Source organism: Triturus cristatus, chromosome 9 (genome assembly GCF_964204655.1).
Source record: "Triturus cristatus chromosome 9, aTriCri1.1, whole genome shotgun sequence".
Classification (NCBI taxonomy): domain Eukaryota; kingdom Metazoa; phylum Chordata; class Amphibia; order Caudata; family Salamandridae; genus Triturus; species Triturus cristatus.
Window position 1 is genome coordinate 1,228,006,195 of NC_140592.1, and position 21,574 is coordinate 1,228,027,768.

At 46.4% G+C, this 21,574-nt stretch overlaps 1 protein-coding gene across 4 annotated transcripts in view; it reads right to left on the reverse strand.

Annotated features, from left to right (window-relative positions):
* Positions 1–21,574, reverse strand: part of RYR3 (ryanodine receptor 3) — a 2,047,168-nt gene that overhangs the window by 1,452,883 nt on the left and 572,711 nt on the right. For all 4 annotated transcript variants that reach the window (XM_085627314.1, XM_085627313.1, XM_085627312.1 and 1 more), the window contains 2 exons: positions 21,417–21,510; positions 7,975–8,049 (listed from right to left, as the gene is read on the reverse strand). In XM_085627314.1, coding sequence (XP_085483440.1) covers positions 7,975–8,049; positions 21,417–21,510 — 169 coding nt within the window. The remainder of the gene's footprint in view (positions 1–7,974; positions 8,050–21,416; positions 21,511–21,574) is intronic.

The following is a 21,574-nucleotide window of genomic DNA, read 5'->3' on the forward strand; positions in this document are numbered from 1 at the left end:
TAACTAATCCTTCTCTTCCAGGGGATCCTCATCAATAGTTATAAGCACTAGAATAGAATAGCGAGCCTCACCTCTTCCACTGCGGGCAAAGGAAAGAAACAATTAACAATCAAGCTCAGATAACTAAACTTGAAAACTCAGATATTTTATTATCTGAACAGATTTCTCAATGAGGCTTGGCCTACTTGAGTATCCGCCCTGGAATCGGATTCATGTGAAAGTGTGTACCGATCTCCAGGTTGCTGCCTTGCTATTGTAGCTACTTTCCCCATAGTGGAGTGTGATTTAGGTGACAACAATAGGGGTTTATTTGCCAGCTGGTAGGCCAATTTTATACAGGACACTATCCATCTGGAAATGGACCTTTTGGAAGCTGGGAAGCCTGTCCTCATGGAACCATAATTTAAAAACAATTGTTCTGATTTTCGTATGTCCTTCATTCACACCAAATATAACTTGAGCACTCTCTTAAGGTCTAAGGAGTGGAGTGACCTTTCCGCAGGAGTAGCGGGATTGGGAAAAAAGGACGGTAGGGAAATATACTGATTAACGTGAAAATCAGAGACAACTTTTGGCAAAAAAGCAGGGTGAGTTCTTAACCCCACCCTGTTGTGGTGAAAGATAATATATGGCTCTTTTGAAGACAGCGCTTGAATTTCACTTACTCTGCGCACTGATGTTATCGCGACTAAGAAAGCGGTCTTCCATATCAAATGTTGCAACGTGGCTTTATGGATGGGCTTAAAAGGAGGACCCATCAATCTAGAGAGGACTAGATTCAACTCCCAAGGAGGAGAAGGAGGCCGAACAGGGGGATACACTTTCTTCGACCCCTGTAGGAAATCCTTGACCACCTGTAGTTGAAAAAAGGAAGGCTGGTTTGGGGACTTTCTGTAGGCCGTAATGGCCGCTAAGTGCACTCTGATCGAGAAATACTTCAAACCTGATTTAGCCAAGTACAGGAGGTAAGGAAGAATTACCTCCTCCTGCCCTGTGGTAGGATTAAAATGATTACGAGTGCACCACAAGTAGAATCTTTTCCACTTAAAGGAGTATGACGTCCTCGTGGAAGGTCTCTTTGCCTCCTTTAGTATATGCATACAGTCCTGCGGTAAATTCAAATGTCCATATTGCAAGACCTCAGGTGCCATGCTGCCAAGTTCAGCGAGGGAAGGTTGGGATGTAGAATCTTCCCGTCCATCTTGGTCAGTAGGTCCGATCTGTAAGGAAGCCTCCTGTGGGGGTGCACCGACAGCTGTAAGAGATCTGGGTACTACCACTGACGAGGCCAGTCTGGGGCTATCAGGATCATTGACATGTTGGATCGGATGAGCTTGGATACCACCTTCGGGATCAGAGGCAGGGGAGGAAAGGCGTATGCAAATATTCCGGACTAATCCATCAAAAGAGCATTTCCCCTCGTCCCTGGACGGTGGAACCTGAAGGCGAAGGCGTGGCATTTTTTGTTTTGATCGTCTGCAACAAATCTATGGAAGGTTGTCCCCACTGAAGGAAAATTTCTGCCACTACCTCGTCGTTTAGCACCCAGTCTGGCTGATCTTCGAAGTGCCGACTGAGTGCGTCTGCTCGCACGTTTTGCTCCCCTGGAAGGTGCACCGCTGTGATGGAGAGGCCTCGGGCTAGAAGCCAGTGCCATATCGTTTAAGCTTCCAGGGACAGAGGACGAGAACGTGTACCACCCTGTTTTTTGAGGTAATACATGGTGGTCGTGTTGTCTGTTTGGACCCGGATCGAGTTGGATGTGATCGAGGGCTGAAAAGCGTTCAGAGCTAGATGGACTGCCCGCAGCTCCAGCATGTTTATATGGAAGGACTGTTCCTTGATGGACCATCGCATCTGCATCTGTAGGCAACCCATCCTTGCAGAGATCCATCCGTTACCAAGGACTGTATTGGCACTGGCTGATGGAAGGGGACTCCGACTACGAGGTTGTTTGGCCGAGTCCACCATCATATGGATGACTTTTCCGCTTGCGAAAGTACAATTCGATCCTCCCAGCGACCCGATGTTTGGTCCCACTTGTCCTCTATGTCCTGTTGCTAGGGCCTCATTCTCAGTCTGGCGTTGGGAATGAGAAATATGCAGGATGCCATTGATCCTAGCAGAGACGCCACTTGCCGGACCGTCGGACGAGTTGTCTGGAGAAGAGTTCTGCACTTCTGTTGAATTGAGGAAAGTCTCTGCTCTGAAGGAAACGCTCTTCCTAGGTATCTGTATCCAGAGTGGAGCCCAGATAATGGATCACCTGAGTGGGCCGGTGAACCGATTTCTCCATATTCACGTGCAGACCTAGCCTGTGCAGTAGAGATAGACACGTTTGTAAGTCGGACTTTACTTGCTGAGGGGATGGCCCTTTCAGGAGCCAATCGTCCAAGTACGGATACACGAACAGACCTTTTCTGTGTAGAGCCGCTGCTACCACCGCCATGCACTTGGTAAAGACTTGTGGGGCAGATTTTAGTCCGAAGGGCAACACCCTGAACTGGTAGTGATTGCTGCCAACCACGAATCGCAGATATTTGCGATGACGGGGAATTATAGGTATGTGGAAATACGCATCCTGGAGATCCACTGAACACATCCAATCTCCTGCTTGCAGATGTGGACATATTTGATGAAGCGCCAGCATGCAAAATTCCTCTTTCAACATGACTTTGTTCAGTGATCGAAGGTCCAAGATAGGTCTGAATTTGTGCTCTTGATCTCTTTTTGGCACAAGAAAGTACCTGGAATACACTCCCTTCCCCCACTGAAAGGGAGGAACCTTCTCTATGGCCTTTTTTCGCAGAAGGGTCACCACTTCTTGTCGTAGTAACTTTAGCTGGTGAGGACGAGATCTTTTTGGAGGGATGTCCTTTGGAGACACACGGAAACTTAGTGCGTATCCATTGCACAGTATACTGAGCACCCAACGATCTTTTGTTATGTTGCACCACTCTTTCAGATGATGTGACACACTTCCTCCCACTGGAGTGGGCAACGGCGCCAGAGGAAGCACTTGCTCATTGCTTCCCTGCTGATCTAGCCGTGGTAGAGGACTGCTGCTGATTACCTCCTCTACCTCTGTTTGACTTTCGGCTTTGGAATTGTCATCTTCCTTGATTCTTGTTTTGGGACCACTGAGGGGATTGAACCCTCTGTTGGTAGCCCTTGCGCTGGTTGGGTCTGTATCTCCGTCTGAATTTTTTCTTCTTCTCCAATCCCACCGCCTTCAGAGTGTCTAATTCGGCTTTCATTCTAGCCATCTCCTCATCTGTATGGGAGCCAAACAATGAGGAGCCAGAAAAAGGTAGGTTAAGGATCCTCTGCTGAGCATCTGGTTTGAGAGCTGTTAGCCTTAACCAGGCAGACCTCCTAGCGCAAATGCCGTGCGCATAAGAATGCACCGATAGCGTGGCACCATCCGCTGCCGTGCTAATCATTTGATTAGCTACCAGGGATCCTTCTGTGATGACCTCCTCAATAATCATTTGATTAGCCACCAGGGATCCTTCTGTGATGACCTCCTCAAAATCCTTTTGATCCTCCTTTGGAAGCTTCTCTTTGAATTGATCCAAAGAGTCCCATAACGCTCTGTCGTAGCGCCCCAATAAGGCTGCTGCGCTGGAGACTTTTAGTGATGACGCTGCAGACCCACAAACCTTCCGTCCCCAAGAATCCTGGGACTTACTCTCTTTGTCCGGGGGGACCAATGAATGAGCAGAGACTGAGTGCGTTTTTCGTGCCGCTGCGACGATAACTGAATCTGCAGGCGGATCTGTTTTTAAAAAAAACGGGTCCGTGTCAGCCAGTTTGTATTTTTTGTGAATTGTCGCTGGTGCAGCCTTAATAATAGAGGGGGTTAGGAATATGTCCATAACTGGTTCCAGAAGCCCAGGAACCAGCAACGGACGAGACGCAGATCTTTGATGTAGCGTCTCAAAGATCACCGTTGTCGCGACCTGAGGAGTGGACATTTCAATGTTCAGCTTCTGGGCCCCTCTTTGTAGCACGTCATGATAAGTGTTAATATCATCTATCGGAGACACTGTTGACTGAGGGCTGTCCGATAGAGTAGGTGAATAGTCTCTTTTAGAGGTGCGAGTGGAGGAAGATGACCATGCAGGAGACCTCCTTCTTTGGCGATGGGAAGTAGAGGGCCTGCGCTCTCGCGATCTTCCAGCACAACGCTGACATGTAGGTGAAGGCGATCTATCCACTAATCTTTGTAGAGGAGATCTGTGGATGGGACTAGTATATTCTTCCTCCCTTCTTGCTTCTCCCACCGGATTTTTACTCCAGTGATGGATTGGTAAAAGCCATCTTGGAGATAGGTGAACAGAAGGGGAAGCCCTCCTGTGATGTGACAGAGATCCTTGTCGTGACCTCCTCGAATGACGTTCTGGGGACGCAGATGGTGAATGCGCTGAAGGACGTCTCGAGGAGTGAGAGGATGAGTGCAGTGACGCTGGCTCAGCACCAACACCACTAAACCATCTCCAGATCTCACTGATGTGGGTCTCGACGTCGAGCGTATAACCTGCTCTGACGGAGCCCTTGTCGATGTCGATCTAGATCTTCCTCTAGACGTCGAAATTTGTGTTGGGATCGATTTCGGCGTCAACTCCATGTGTTTCGACGCCGAATGTCTCGTCGTCGAATGTCTCGTCGATGACGCTAGGATACTTCTTCGCCTCGATGTCGAGCATCGCTGGATAGACGACGCCGAAGGACTTCTACGTCGGTGGCGGACTTGAACTCCTCCACGCCGATCGCCGCCGGGTTGACTACGGCGGAGGCTCACGATTCTTCGACGTCGACGTTGAATGTAGTGACGTACCTGCATGTCTGCTTTCTCTTGACGGCGAGCCCGCCGTCGAAGGTCTTTTCTTGGACGTATGTCCCACCGGTGGTAGTTTTTTCAGCGCCGAGCCCGACGCTGATGGATTCCTGCTTCTAGAAGAGAATCTGGGCCTCTTAGAGCTCTTCCGCACCGGTGACCTGCCTCTGGAAGCCTTTTCTGCCAGCCCATAAAGACGTATACGCTCTCTGTCTTTCAAAGTGCTTTTAGAGAGAGATTGGCAATGAGGACAAGTCTTGGGAGCATGATCCTTAGGCAGACAGAGAATACAGACTGCATGAGAGTCTGACCTGGCCTTCTTTTTACCACAAGAAGGGCAGGGATCAAAAAGGGATGGCATTTTAAGTGGTAAAAAATGCCAAAATCAGTCAGAAAAAGAGAACACCTTACTTGACTAAATGTAAAACGTCAAAGTAAGATACATTTTTTCTGAAATTTGAAGATTATTTCTGAGTAAAACCAGAAAAAAGTGGAGCTGTGTAACCAGGGTCCTGACTAAAGGAGCCGGAAAGAACAACTGACCTAACTGTCACCCCTGAGGCATGATGGGAAGCTAGGGGTCATGGCTGCCTTAAAGGCACGGCACCAGTTTATTCATATGTTGCTATGAGTTAGCTTTCCAGCCTTTCTAGGCTGTAGTTTTCTACAATGCAGCCTGTGAGCTGTCAATGTTTTCAATCCTATCTGAGGGATTGTGCTATATGCTAAGCATTAAAACAGTTTTCAAACATGCTTTGCTTTGTTTTTCCCTGTTTTTTAATATATTGTTTATAATATACAGGGGAGCCTGACAGCATTATTCAGCTCTGGTTATGAAAGGCTGCATTTGTACTTTTTTATTATGTATATACATATATATATGTGTATATATGTGGAGATACATATATGTTTGTCACATATATTATTGTGTTTCTGGGGTCCCGCGCATGGGCGGGAATATTCTAGTGCTTATGACTTTGATGAGGATCCCCTGGAAGAGAACTATTGGCTTTGTCAATGGTTGTTAATTGCATAAAATAAAAAAGCAGCAACCATGGCTTGATTAAATATGATATAGAAAATGCATCAGTTCTAAAATGATGAGACTGTTAAAGAACTCTAGCCCCTTCTTGTTAATTTCTTTCACCAGCATCTTTTCTTTACCTGGATTCACAAGTAGCAGCATTGGCGTTTCAGCACATTTCTTCCATCTGACAGAATGCCCTGCCCTGGACCAAGGCTGGGGGAGGCCACCACATGCTTTGCAGCCCAGACTGACCCATTGTCATTCTGTATGTGGCAATCATCAGCCCCATAAAGAATGACAAAGGCCCGGATGGGTCTGCTCTTGTGCTCTGAGGATGAGTGCAGGCAGCCCCATCAGAGAGTTGAGGCTTCATGCAGAGAACAGTGCTGTTCCCTGCAATACCTAAAATTACGGGCAAAAGGCGTCCGTAAAAGGGATCCTCGTGAACAACGGACGGTCCGTGAAATTTACGGACGGTTGGTCACACTATGTATGGTACGTAACAAGGAGGTGAGGGTGGCATGACATGAATGGGCGACGGAGGGGGGACATGGGACAAACACCCGACAAAGGCATGGGCACGAGGGTGGAGGCTGACAAATGCAGCGGGCAGATTATAGGTAGATGGGATGGCGGACGACGACAGATGGATGAATCAAAGAGGATCTGGATGGGTGGCAAGGCAGTGAATGGAAGGCCGAATGATAAAGGCATTGGGTGGATGAATGAAAAAGGTAATGGATGGATGGATGGAAATTGGGTGGGTGGGTGAATGGGTGGACGGACGCACAGATGGATGTTGGCCGGATGGAAGATGAGTGGACGGGAGCACGGATGGATGGATGGTAAAAGCAGTACATGAAGGGATGATAAAGATAGTGCACCCATAAATGATAAAGGCTGTGGGTGTTTGGGTGATAAAGGGAGGCAAAGAAAGGATGATAAAGGCAGTGGATGAATGAATTAAGGATGGATGGATGGATGCATGAAAGTAGGCATGGATTTGGATTGGTGAGTAAATGTATGGATGAATGTACATGCGGATGAAGAGATGCGCGGATGGGTGATTAAGAGGAGGAAAATGTTAATGAAAGTGGTCAGGTTGACGAATGTATGTATGGACCGAGAGACTGATGGATGGGCTGTTGGGAGGAGTGGTGGCTGCTTGGATGGGTAGATGGATGATGGACGATCGATAGATGGTTGGGTGTATATGCGGATGGATAAAAGCATTAGAACGATCACTGAGGTGGTGAGTATATACAAAATGAGCATCGAAAGATACTGTACCTTTAAGAATAACAGAAAGGGACACAGGCCAGTGAAATGAGAGGTATCATCTAAACTGACCCAATAACAGGCAAACTTCGGAGAAGACAGGGTAGATCTTCCAGAGCTGAGCAGGTTTGACAATTGGATTATGTCCAAGGTTCCAGTGCCTTTGAGCGTTACTGAGAGTTTGCCGAAAGGTGCTCCTTCCCAAACGTGACCAATATCCTCTCCACCTCTTAGCTTTATTAGGTCCTAATGCACTTTTAATATGGCTAACAGGATATCCATCGTGTTTGCGACAGAGTACCCATCCCCAAAACAATAAATCAGGCCTCTGGGCTTCTTCAAATGACACTTCGGAATTTTTGGGAGGCTCATCTTGGCTAGATTCATAGGATAATCATGAGGTCTACAAAGGGGGCTACCACTGTGTGACTCACATCAATCGAATACCTAAGGCCAAAGGTGTCCAACATTGGCCCAGGAGATCCTGCTACATGTCAGATTGTGCCTTTATAAATGATTTCCATTTAGTTTCACCATATGAAAATGTTATGATAATAGGCTGACAATATGGAATGGACACAGCTCGCCTCTTCCTGCATTGGACGCCTCTGCCACAGAGCCTTGATCTGCAATCCTAAATGCTCATCTCACACGGCAGTTAGATACATGTCACAACTTGTGAGTGAAAAACTCATGTTGATTTATGCCAAAGAAAGCACAAATATACAGAAAACAGGAACAATTAATATGAATTAGATTATAGAACAAGTTTTCAAAAACTGGAGGGTGGATAGCATTGTCTCACTCCTACAGGGACAGGCAAGGGTACCTTATTCGAAGGGGCTCGACTCTCCACAAGGACCTGGCACGAACACCCGCTCCTCCAGCTTCATAGTTCACCTTCCTAGAAACAGATTAAAATGTGATTTTATGGGATGTACACTGGCTTTACTCCACACTCACCCAGCCGCTAAAGTCTTGAGGAAACCAGCGTGGAACACCCACCTCTGCTCGGCAGTGTCATTTTAAGGATTTTAGGGGCCTGGGCAAGACATACTTTAGCGGCCCATGTCCTGAACAGTTATGTATTTTATTACCCATTTTCTGCTAATTCACAGCCCATGATGCTAAACAATTTTGAATAATTATATTAAAGGATGAGATGGAGAAATAGACAGATGTGAGATAGCAAGAAAGATTGGTTTCCCAGGATGCTCCTTGGAAGGTGCAGGCCCTGAGCAATTGCCAGTGTTGCCCATGCTGTAAAATGTCTCGGCTGCCTGGGCACACAGCCTCCAGCAGGATGGCAGGCACAATAAAAGGTAAAAGTAATTAACACGTGCTACACTGTCTGGCTGGTGCACCTGGCCTGCACGCAATGCATACTGCCACGCAGTGCACACTCAGTTACCAAATCCGTCCTGATAGACACGCATCAGATTCCGTCTGCCACACAGTGCGCTAAATCCCTCCTGCAACACTGAGCACCAAATACTGCCTGCCACACAGAGCACCAAATCCCAACTGTCACATAGTGCACCAAATCCCACCTGCTGCACAGAGCGCCAAATCCCTCCTGCAGCACAGAGCCCCAAATCCCACCTCCTGCAGAGTGCGCCAAATCCCTCCTGCTGCACAGAGTGCCAAATCCTACCTGCCGCACAGTGCGCCAAATCCCTCCTGCCTCTTAGAGCACCAAGGGACAGATGTACAACCACCCAATTTGCGACTCGCAAATTGTGTCGCAATTGCGAGTCGCAAATATACAACAGTGTCAGAGACACTGTTAGCGATTCCCAATGGGGACACAAAATGCGAGGCTAATGAATATTAATGAGCCACTCGCAAATTGCGACCCCATTGGGAATGGCAGGCCCTCCCAGGGATGGTGGCCTGCTGAGCTCAGCAGACCTCCATGTCTGGGACTGTTTTGCAATAAAGCCGTTGTTTTTTAAAAATGCAGCCCGTTTTGCTTAGATGAAAACGGGATGCATTTAAAACAAAGAATGAAACGTTTTCATTTAATTTTTTAAGGGCAGGCAGTGGTCCCTGGGACCACTACCTGCCCTTAAAAATTATTTTCGGAGCCTGTCACAAAGGGGAAGGGGTCCCCTGGAGACCCCTACCCATTTGCGACTCCATTACCACCCTCTCGATGAGGGTGGTAATTTGTGAGTGTTTTGAAACCGATTGCAAAACATTGGTACAAGTCTTAGCGGTCGCTATTCCTAATAGCGAGTCGCAAATCCTTTTTAGAGAGTTGCAAATAAATTGCGACTCGCTAAATAGGCTTTTTACATTGCCCATGAGTTTTTTGCATGCACAAACGGGTCGCAAACCTGTTTGAGCATGCAAAAACGGGTCATACATCTGGCCCCAAATCCCTCCTGCCACAGAGAGCGCCAAATCCCTCCTGCAACACAGAGCGCCAAATCCCGCCTGCCGCACAGAGCGCCAAATCCCACCTGCCACACAGAGCACCAAATCCCTCCTGCCACACAGAGTGCTGAATCCCGCCTGCCACACAGTGTGCCAATTCCCTCCTGCCACACCCTGCGCTAAATCCCGCCTGCCACACTGTGCGCCACCTCCGGCTTGCCACACCCTGCACTAAATCCATCCCGCCACACAGTGGACCAAATCCCGCCTGCCACACAGTGCACCAAATTCCTCCTGCCACAAAGTGTGCCAAATACGGCCTGCCACACTCTGCGCCAAATACCGCCTGCCACACAGTGTGCCAAATACCGCCTGTCACACCCTGCACCAAATCCCACCTGCCACACAGTGTGCCAAAGTGTGCCAAATACCCCTGCCACACAGTGTGCCAAATACCCCTGCCACACAGTGTGCCAAATACCGCCTGCCACACCCTGCACCACATACCACCTGCCACACAGTGCGCCAAATACCGCCTGCCACACCCTGCACCAAATACTGCCTGCCAAACAGTGTGCCAAATACCGCCTGCAACACCCTGCACCAAGTCCGCCTGCCACACAGAACGCAAAATACCTCCTGCCACACAGAGCGCCAAAACCCTCCTGCCACACAGAGCGCCAGATCCCGCCTGCCACACAGAGCGCCAAATCCCTCCTGCCACACAGAGCGCCAAATCCCGCCTGACACACCCTGTACTAAATCCCGCCTGCCACACAGAGTGCCAAATCCCGCCTGACACACCCTGCACCAAATCCCACCTGCCACACGGTGCGCCAAATACCATGTGCCACACGGTGCACCAAATCCCTCCTGCCACACGATGCGCCAAATTCCATCTGCCACACGGTGCACCAAATCCCGCCTGTGGCACAGAGCGCCAAATCCCTCCTGCCACACCATGCACTAAATCCCACATGCCACACAGAGCGCCAAATCCCTCCTGCCACACCATGCACGAAATTCCACATGCCATACAGGGCGCCAAATCCCTCCTGCCACAGCATGCACTAAATCCCTCCTGCCACACAGTGCACCAAATCCCAACTGGCACATAGTGCACCAAGTCCCACCTGCTGCACAGAGAGCCAAATCCCTTCTGCACACCCTGCACCAAATCCCGCCTGCTACACACATCGCCAAATCCCTCCTGCCACACTTTGCACTAAATACCTCCTGCCACATGGTGCACCAAATCTCACCTGTCACACGGTGCACCAAATCCCGCCTGCGGCACAAAGCGCCAAATCCCGCCTGCCACACCATGCACTAAATCCCACATGCCACACAGAGCGCCAAATCCCTCCTGCCACACCATGCACTAAATCCCACCTGCCACACAGAGCGCCAAATCCCTCCTGCCACACCATGCACTAAATCCCTCCTGCCACACAGTGCACCAAATCCCACAGTTCACCCAATCCCACCTGCTGCACAGGGTGCCATATCCCTTCTGCACACCCTGCACCAAATCCCGTCCGCTACACACATCGCCAAATACCTCCTGCCACACCTTGCACTAAATACCTCCTGCCACACGGTGCACCAAATCCCACCTGCCACACAGTGCACCAAATCCCTCGTGTCGCACCATGCACTAAATCCCTCCTGCCACACAGTGCACCAAATCCCAACTGGCACATAGTGCACCAAATCCCACCTGCTGCACAGAGTGCCATATCCCTTCTGCACACCCTGCACCAAATCCCGTCTGCTACACACATCGCCAAATCCCTCCTGCACACCCTGCACCAAATCCCTCCTGTCACACCATGCACTAAATCCCTCCTGCCACACGGTGCTGTAAATTCTACCTGGCTGCCACACAGTGCACCAAATCCCGGCTGCTACACAGAGTGCCAAATCCCGCCTGTCACACCCTGCAGCAAATCTCGCCTGCCACACGCTGAGCCAAATCCCGCCTGCCACACAAAGCGCCAAATCCGGTCTGCCGCACAGTGCTCCAAATTCCACCTGCCACACAGCACGCCAAATCCGGTCTGCCACCCCCAGAGCGCCAAATGCCGCCTGCCACAAAGTGCACCAAATCCGGTCTGCCACCCTGGGCGCCAAATCCCGCCTGACACACCCTGCACCAAATCTCGCCTGCCACAGGGTGAGCCAAATACATTCTGCCACACGGTGCACCAAATTCCTCCTGCCACACGGTGCGCCAAATACCGCATGCTGCCACACAGAGCGCAAATCCCTCCTGCCACATCATGCACTACATCCCACCTGCCACACAATACGCAAAATCCCGCCTGCCACACAGTGCGCCAAATACCACCTGTCACACAATGCGCCAAATCCTGCCTGCCCCAGAGTGCACCAAATCCAGTCTGCCGCAGAGTGCACCAAATCCCGCCTGCCACACAGCGCGCCAAATCCGGTTGCCACCCAGAGCGCCAAATGTCACCTGCCACAAAGTGCACCAAATCCGGTCTGCCACCTAGCGCGCCAAATCCCGCCTGACACACCCTGCACCAAATCTCGCCTGCCACAGGGTGATCCAAATACAATCTGCCACACGGTGCACCAAATTCCTCCTGCCATACAGTGCGCCAAATACCGCATGCTGCCACACAGAGCGCCAAATCCCTCCTGCCACACCATGCACTAAATCCTACCTGCCACACCATGCACTAAATCCCACCTGTCACACAGTGCACTAAATCCCACCTGTCACACAGTGCGCAAAATCCCGCCTGCCACATAGTGCGCCAAATACCACCTGCCACACAATGCGCCAAATCTTGCCTGCGCCACACTGCACCAAATCCGGTCTGCCACACAATGCACCAAATCCGATTTGCCACCAAGTACGACAAATCCGGTCTGCCACCCAGAGCGCCAAATCCTGCATGCCACACAGTCTGCCACCCAGCGGGACAAATCCCACCTGTCACACGGTGCACCAAACCCAGTCTGCCACCCAACGCGCCAATTCCCACCTGCAACACCCTGCACCAAATACCGCCTGCCACACAGTATGCTAAAGACTGCCTGCCACACCCAGCGCCAAATCTCGTCTGCCACACAGTGTGCCAAATACTGCCTGCCACACAGTGCGCCAGATCCCGCCTGCCACACAGTGCACCAAATCTCTTTTGCATCTCTCAACACACAATGAGCTGAATCACTTCTACCATGCAAATGCAGCACACATGGAAAAAGCAAAAATGAGGAGAAATAATGCATTTCTCCTAGTTTCGCCAACTTAAGACCAGGATTTTCTTGGTCTTAATTTTGACGCTGCCTCCTATGTTCACCATCCTTGTACATAGGGGGCAGCGTCAAATACAATGGGTGTTGCGGTGGAACGCCCACCACAACACCCACTGCATGCCCCTTTCATGCTAAACATAGCGTGAAAGGGTGCCTTATGTACAAAGCAGAGTTAAGCCACATTAAGTGGCTTAACGCTGCCTTGTACATGAGGCAAGGCCCCTATCACCACAGGAACGTCACAAAAAGTGAAGTTCCCGTGGCGATAAGGGTTTGTACATATGCCCCCTAGTCTCTTCATGCTGCTGACCAATGTGACCCCCAGAAGGTCACCTCCTGCCTGGAGTTCCTCTGCTTGGCATGGCGATAATTTTCCAGTCGGGTACCGATTCTTCCCTGGCAAGCAGGCCGGAAAGTGTGACTCAGACCTGGCTGCTTGCTATGTCCAGGCAGTCCTGACCCTTCAGGCTGCTGCTCCTTTGGCTGAAACCTGTCGAGGTAGGCCCCTCCCCCTCATTTTGTCCTTCCGCTCTGAACCCTAAACCCAATCACACGCCTGTCCTTCACTATGTGACAATGATATGGGCATTCCTGAAAAAGGCACTGCAACTGATTTTAGTATAGTGCTTGCTGGCAAAGCCCTGCAGCTTAGGAGCACAACAAGTAACACTCCTGCAGCTTTGGAGCACGGCAAGTAAAAGCCATGCAGCTTCGGAGCACAGCAAGTGGCAGCCCTGCGGCTTTGGAGCAAGGCAAGTAACAGCCCTGCAGCTTCTGAGCCCGGCAAGTAACAGCCCTGCAGCTTTGGAGCATGGCAAGTAACAGCTCTGCAGCTTCAGAGTACGGCAAGTAACAGCCCTGCAGCTTCAGAGCACAGCAGGTAACAGCCCTGCAGCTTCAGAGCACGGCAGATAGCAGCCCTGCAGCTTCGGAGCACGGCAAGTAACAGCCCTGCAGCTTCGGAGACCGGCAGGCAGCAGCCCTGCAGCTTCGGAGCACGGCAAGTAACATCCCTGCAGCTTCAGAGCACGGCAAGTAACAGCCCTGCAGCTTCGGAGCCCGGCAAGTAATAGCACTGCAGCTTTGGAGCATGGCAAGTAACAGCCCTGCAGCTTCAGAGTACGGCAAGTAACAGCCCTGCAGCTTCAGAGCACGGCAGGTTACATCTCTGCAGCTTTGGAGCCCGGCAAGTAACAGCCCTGCAGCTTAAGAACATAGCAAGCAACAGCCCTGCAGCTTCGGAGCATGACAAGTAACAGACCTGCGGCTTCGGAGCATAGAAAGTAACTGCCAAACTCAACTGCAGGTGGCAAGGGGGAATCCTGGCATGAACCGTCTCCACTTTCTACCCATCCCAGATGCTAATGGCATCAATACACTGTTTATTGGTAATACACAAATGATGGCAGCCACACTGCAGTATAAATCGCTTCTGAAATCATTATTACTATTGATGTTATTAGTAGGAGTAGCTTTAGTATTAGTAGTAGCAGTATTATTATTAGTAGTAGTGCTAGTGGCAATATTATTATTCGTAGCGGCAGTATTATTATTAGTTGTAGAAGCACTATCATTGTATTTGGTAGTAGCAGTATTATTATTAGTAGTAGTGCTAGTAGCAATATTATTATTCATAGCAGCAGTATCATTATTAGTTGTAGAAGCACTAATATTATTATTGGTAGTAGCACTATTATTATTGGTAGTAGTGCTAGTAGCAATATTATTATTCATAGCAGCAGTATTATTATTAGTTGTAGAAGCACTATTATTGTTATTGGTAGTTGCAGGATTAGTATTAGGAGTAGTGCTAGTAGCAATATTATTATTCGTAGCAGCAGTAATATTATTATTAGTTGCAGTAGCACTATTATTGTTATTGTTAGTAGCAGTACTATTATTAGTAGCCGCTGTAGTATTAGTAGTGGTAACAGTATTATTAGCAGTAGTACTAGTAGCAATATTAATGTTATTAGTAGTAGCAGTAGTAGTAACAGTATAAATATTATTAGTAGTAGTAGCAGAATTATTATCATTAGTAGTATTGTTATTGGTAGTAGCAGTAAATTATCATTAGTATCAGTATTATTATTATTAGTAGTATTATTAGTGGCAGTATTATTCTTATTAGTTATAGTAGTAGTAGCAGTATTATTAATAATAGTATACACAGTATTAGTAGCAGTCGTAGTAACAGTATAATTATTGTATTTTTATTATGTGTAGCAGCAGTATCATTACTATTAATTGTAGTAGTAGTAGTATTGTTATTGGTAGTAGCAGTATTATTGTTATTGGTAGTAGCAGTATTATTATTATTAGTAGTAGTAGCGGCAATGTTATTATTATTAGTATTAGCAGTATTATTATAAGCAGTAGTAGTAACAGTATCACTATTATTAGTAGCAACAGTTTTATTGATAGTAATAGCAATAGTATTAGTAGAAGCAGTATTATTATTAGTAGCAGTGGTAGTAACAGTATAATTATTATCAGCAGTAGCAGCAGAAGTTATTAGTAGTAGCAGTATTGGTAGTAGCAGTATTATTATTATTAGTAGTAGCAGTATTGGTAGTAGCAGTATTAATATTATTAGTAGTAGCAGCAGCACTGTTATTATTAATAGTAGTTGCAGTATTATAAGCAGAAGTAACAGTATCCTTATTATTAGTAGCAAGCAACAGTTTCATTAGTAGTAGAATATTATTATTATTCTTAGTAGTAGTAGCAGTATTATTATTCGTAGTAGTAGTAATACCAGTATCATTATTATTAGTAGTAGTAGATGCAGCAGCAGTGTTATCAGTAGTAGTTGCAGTATTATTGTTACTGGTAATAGCAGTATTATTAGTAGTAGCAGCAGTATTATTATTAGTAGTAGTAATAGTAGCAGTGTTATTATAATTAGTTGTAGTATTATTATTAGTAGTAGTAGCAGCAGCTGTATTAGTAGTAGGACCTGGCTTGGCAGTTCGGGCTGGACTGTTCCCATGAGGCACAGGGTCAAGACTGATTTGTATATGGCTGGGTTCAAACTGGAATGGCATGGTGAGCAAAAAAACGATGGATTTAGGCCCAGATCTCTGTACTGGGGTGAATGTATGACATTGTTCTGCATTCTGTCCATCAACTGTTGTTTTTGCATTTGTCGGCCCGAGTGGGACCGGTATGCTCAGACGTGAGTCCCGTGCTCTCCATGCCACTCGAAACAAGCTATCCTGACTGAAGAGGGGTGAAACCCCGATACCGGTCCTAGGATGCTTGTTTCCAGTCCAGGGAGGACCTGGCTTGGCAGTTCGGGCTGGACTGTTCCCATGAGGTACAGGGTCAAGACTGATTTTCATATGGCTGAGTATAAACTGGGGTGGGATGATGAGCAAAAGAACAATGGATCTAATTGAGATCTATTGACTAGGGCTGAATGTTTGATTTGCTCTGCATTCCTTCCATCATCTGTGCATCTTTTGCTTTCTAGCCCTAAGTGTGCCGGGTATGCCCAGATGAGGGTCCCGTGCTGACTGTGCCACTGGATTCAAGATAGCCTGGCCGATTGAGGGGTGATGCCCCGGAACCGGTCCCAGGATGCTTGTTTATGGTCTGGAGAGTACCTGTCTTGGCAGTTCGGGCTGGACTGTTCCCATGAGGCACAGGGTCAAGACTGATTTGCATTTGGCTGGGTTCAAACTGGAATAGCATGGTGAGCAAAAAAACGATGGATTTAGGCCCAGATCTCTGTACTGGGGTGAATGTATGACATTGTTCTGCATTCTGTCCATCAATTGTTGTTTTTGTATTAGTAGTAGCAGCAGTAATAACAGTATCATTATTATTAGCAGTAGTAGTATAAGTAGTAGTAGCAGTATTATTGGTAGCAGCAGTATTATTATTATTAGTAGCAGCAGCAGTATTATTTTCGCAGCATTACCAGTATTATTATTAGGAGTAGCAATATTATCAGTAATAGTAATAGTAGCAGTGTTATTATTAGTATTAGCAGTATTATTATTAGTATTAGCAGTATTATTATTATTATTAGTAGTAGTAGCAGTGTTATTAGTAGTAGCAGTAGTAGTAACAGTATCATTATTATTATTATAAGTAGCAGTATTATTGTTATTATTAGTAGCAGTAGTAGGAATATCACAGTATTATTTTCGTAGTAGTAGCAGTATTATTGTTATTGGTAGTATTACTATTATTAGTAATAGTAGTAACAGTATCCTTATTATTATTAGTAGCAACAGTTTTATTAGTAGTAGAAGTATTATTCTTCTTCTTAGTAGCAGTAGCAGTAGTAATAACAGTATCATTATTATTAGTAGTAGCAGCAGCGTTATCAGTAGTAGTTGCAGTATTATTATTACTGGTAGTAGCAGTAATATTAGTAGTAATAGCAGTATTATTAGTAGCAGTAGTATTATAAGTAGTAATAGCAGTATTATCAGTAGTAGTAATAGTAGCAGTGTTAATATGATTAGTATTAGTATTATTAGTAGTAGCAATGTTATTAGTAGTAGCAGTAGTAATAACAGCATCATTATTATTATTAGCAGTAGTAGTATAAGTAGTAGTAGCAGTATTATAGTTAGTAGTAGCAGCAGCAGTATTATTATTTTCATAGCAGTAGCAGTATTATTCGTATTAGCAGTATTATTATTAGTTGTTGTAGTAGCAGTATTATTAGTAGTAGTAGTAGCAGTGTTATTAGTAGTAGCAGCAGTAGTAACAGTATCATTATTATTACAAGTAGTAGTAGTAGCAGAATTATTGGCAGTAGCAGTATTATTATTAGTAGTAGTATCAGCAGTATTATGTTCGTAGTAGTAGCAGTATTATTGTTATTGGTAGCATTATTATTAGTAATAGTAGTAACAGTAGAAGTAACAGTATTATTATCAGCAGTATTAGTAGTAGTAGTCATAGCAGTATTGTTATTTGGTAGTAGCAGTATGAATAGTAGCAGTAGTATTATTATTAGTAGTTGTAGTAGAAGCATCAGAATTAATATTAGTATCAGTAGTAGTAACAGTATAATTCATATTAGTAGTAGTAGTAGTAGCAGTATTAGTACTAGTAGTTGCAGTTTTATCGCTATCAGTAGTAGCATTATTAGTAGCAGTAGTAGTAGCCTCAGCAATATTATTAGTAGCAGAATTACTGTAATCAGTAGTAGCTGTATTATTATTAGTAGTAGTGGTAGTATTAGTAGTAGTATTAGTAGTAGTATTAGTAGTAGTAGCAGTAGTATTAGTAGTAGCAGTACTAGCAATAGTATCCTTGCTAATAGTAGTTGATTATTATTTCTAGTAGTAGTAACAGTATTATTATTAGTAGGAGCAGTATTGTTTTTAGTAGCAGTATTAATAGTAGTATTTTTACTCCTAGTAGTATTGTTATTATTATCATTATTGGTACTAGTAGAAGTAGTAGCAGTATTGTTGTTGTTATTGCTAGAAATAGTAGCAGTATTATTATTATTAGTAGTAGCAATAGCATTATTAGTAGTTGCAGTAGTAGTAATAGTATCATTATTATTAGTAGTAGATTATTATTATTAGTAGTAACAGTATTAGTATTATTTGTAGTGGTAGTATTGTTATTAGTGGTAGCAGTATTAATATTAGTAGTAGCAGTATTGCTACTAGTAGTAGTATCTTTATCATTAGTAGTAGCAGCACTGTTAGTAGTAGTAGTAGTAGCAGTATTGTTATTATTATTAGTAGTTATTAATATTATTAGTAGCAGTAGTACTACTAGTAGTAGAAGTGGTAGTAGTATGTTTTTCCTACACTAATATGCGCTTGGTCCTAGGCATAGGGCCAAGTGCCAGCACTGTGCTGCCAAATTATGGAATACACTCCCGACAAATATGAGAGATACCAACTCTCTTGTCTCTTTTAGAAAAGAACTGAAAACTTGGTTATTTTTAAACTAATTCTTCTTCCCTCCATTTCCTTAGGGCTTACGGTCAGGTTTAGCGCCAAGACACCTTAGGGTATTTGCGCGCTTTAAAAATCATTTTAACATAACATAACATAACCCCCTACAATGCAGGCCAGTGATATCACACTCCACAATGCCTGGTGAACCCACCCTCGGTGAATCGGCGCTGGTTCTATCCACCCTTCTGGATTTGCGGTTTACTGTACCGCGGTCCTCGTTTCGGTGCAGTCAAGCGGTGATGGGTGTATCCACACCTTCTGGATTTGTGGTTTACTGTTCCACGTTCCTGTTTTGGTGCAGTGAATTGATGCTAGTTTTACACACCATTCTGGATTTGGTTTACTGTTCGGTGTCTCGTTTCGGTGCAGTGAATCAGTGCTGGTTCTAGTCACATTTTCTGTATTTGCAGTTAACTGTTCCATGTTCCTCGTTTCGGTGAGGTGAGTTGGTGCTGATTCTATCCACCCTTCTGTATTTGCGGTTTACCGTTCCGCATTCCTCGTTTCGGTGCAGTGAATCGGGTCTGGTTCTATTCACATTTGCTGGATTCGCAGTTTACTGTTCCATGTTCCTCGTTTTGGTGCAGTGAATCGGTGCTGATTCTATCCACCCTTCTGTATTCGTGGTTTACCGTTCCGCATTCCTCGTTTCGGTGCAGTGAATCGTGCTGGTTCTATTCACATTTTCTGGATTTGTGGTTTACTGTTCCATGTTCCTCGTTTCGGTGCAGTGAATCGGTGTTGATTCTATCCACCCTTCTGTAGTCACGGTTTACCGTTCCGCATTCCTCATTTTGATGCAGTGAATCGGTGCTGGTTCTATTCACATTTTCTGGATTCGCAGTTTACTCTTCCATGTTCCTCGTTTCGATGCAGTGAATCAGTGCTGATTCTATCCACCCTTCTGTATTCGCGGTTTACCGTTCCGCATTTCTCATTTCGGTTTAGTGAATCGGTGCTGGTTCTAACCACACCTTCTGGATTTGTGGTTTACTGTTCCATGTTCCTCGTTTCGGTGCAGTGAATCGGTGCTAGTTCTATCCTCACCTTCTGGATTTGCGGTTTACTGTTCCGCGTTCCTGGTTTCGGTGCAGTAAATCAGTGCTGGTTCTAGCCACATATTCTGGATTCGCGGTTTACTGTTCCTTGTTTCGGTGCAGTGAATCGATGATGGTTCCAACCACTCTACTGGATTCATGGTTTACTGTTCTGCATTCCTCGTTTCGGTGCAGTGCATTGGTGCTGGTTCTATCCACACCCTCTGGATTCTCGGTTTACTGTTCCACGTTTCTTTTTTTGCAGAGTTTCATATAGCGCGAACTTGACCCGAATCGGGTATCAGAGCGCTTTACATAGCACCAGTTATGTTACATGCGGACACACATTCATTTTGGTTAGGCATGGAGAGATTAAGTGATTTGCGCAGAATCACAGGATGTTCAGCGTCATTGCCGAGACTCAAACCCAGTTCCCCAGATTCGAGGTCGACTGCCCTAGCCGTTAGGCCAACTCTTCTCCCTTGTTTCAGTGCAGTGAATCGGTGCTGGTTCTATCCACACCTTCTGGATTCGCTGTTTACTGACAGTTTTGCGTTCCTTGTTCATTTACAGGGACAGAGCTAGATACCACAAGCCAGACCGCATGCATTGCAGCAGTACTCACAAGTCTGCAGTGGTTAGGGGCAATTTTTGACCAAGGGTCTAGAAAATGTTATGGTGGCGTGTGCACCGTTGACCAGTGCAAAATAATTTGCCGTGATGGAGTAGTGTGAAAATGCCACATTGTACTGGATGGTTGGTGCAACTGTGGGGTCATGATTGTAAGTATGCCCGACACTGGCACACTCTATGTACAGGTGGTGTTGCTGCAGCAGGGCAATGGGTACAGTTAAGAGCCTGGGGTCGTATCAGCTGCCAGGGCCCAGTTTGGGATCGTTCTCTCATTACAAGTCACTCTCTCTTCCCAGTTAGGGCTTCTTGATGGTCACTAACTAGCAGCAGCTAAAAATAAAGGGTTAAATGTGTGCCTTGGTTTTGAATCACCCTACACACGGGTATGAGGGGCTATGCCTGTATGAGAGCAGCCAGGCTGAACATTCGTGTATCATCCTGAGCAAGGCCCTTTCTATACTTTACAGGGATGCACAGCCATTCGGGGCCTACTCCCAGTAGTGTCCTTGATACATTCAGATTGAAATCTCCTGACCACTCAATCCGGGTGGATGTGCGGCTTGCCGAAGGGCGGCATGCCTCTCGCTCTGCTTGGGTTCTTGAGCACTAGTATGGCTCTGTAGTGGTATACACGGTGGACATCCCTTATTGAGCAGCGGACTCAACCAGTGCAGTTCTTGCCTCTGCTCAGAAGCTAACCATTGTCAATTCCCCGCCCCGAGAGGAAAGACAGTTAATAGCGGTGGGGAAGGTCATTAGCCCATCCCCCCTAATCTCACTTACCACAGGTAAATAAACAAGGCCACTGTCTCTGTCCGCCGTGCCCATGCCCTGCCTCCGAGGCACTCTGAGCATCTTTCAACATCCCATAGAGTTATAGAATCCTTTAAAGCCGTGAGAACTGAGACGTCTGGATGTATGGAAGCACTTGGAAGCCCACCCCAGGCAGTGACGCATGCACAGCTAAGTGCGAGCAGGAGATACTCACTCACCTGTGTAACGAATCGGACGGGTCTGTGGAAGGGACAGTCAAGCACTCGTCGTGGCCGTGGAATAAACGCAGCACGTGACCTCCAAGGAGATAACCTGCAGGACAAGAACATCGCATCAGTTTCTAACAGCCTGCACTGCACGTCCTGTTATAGACTAG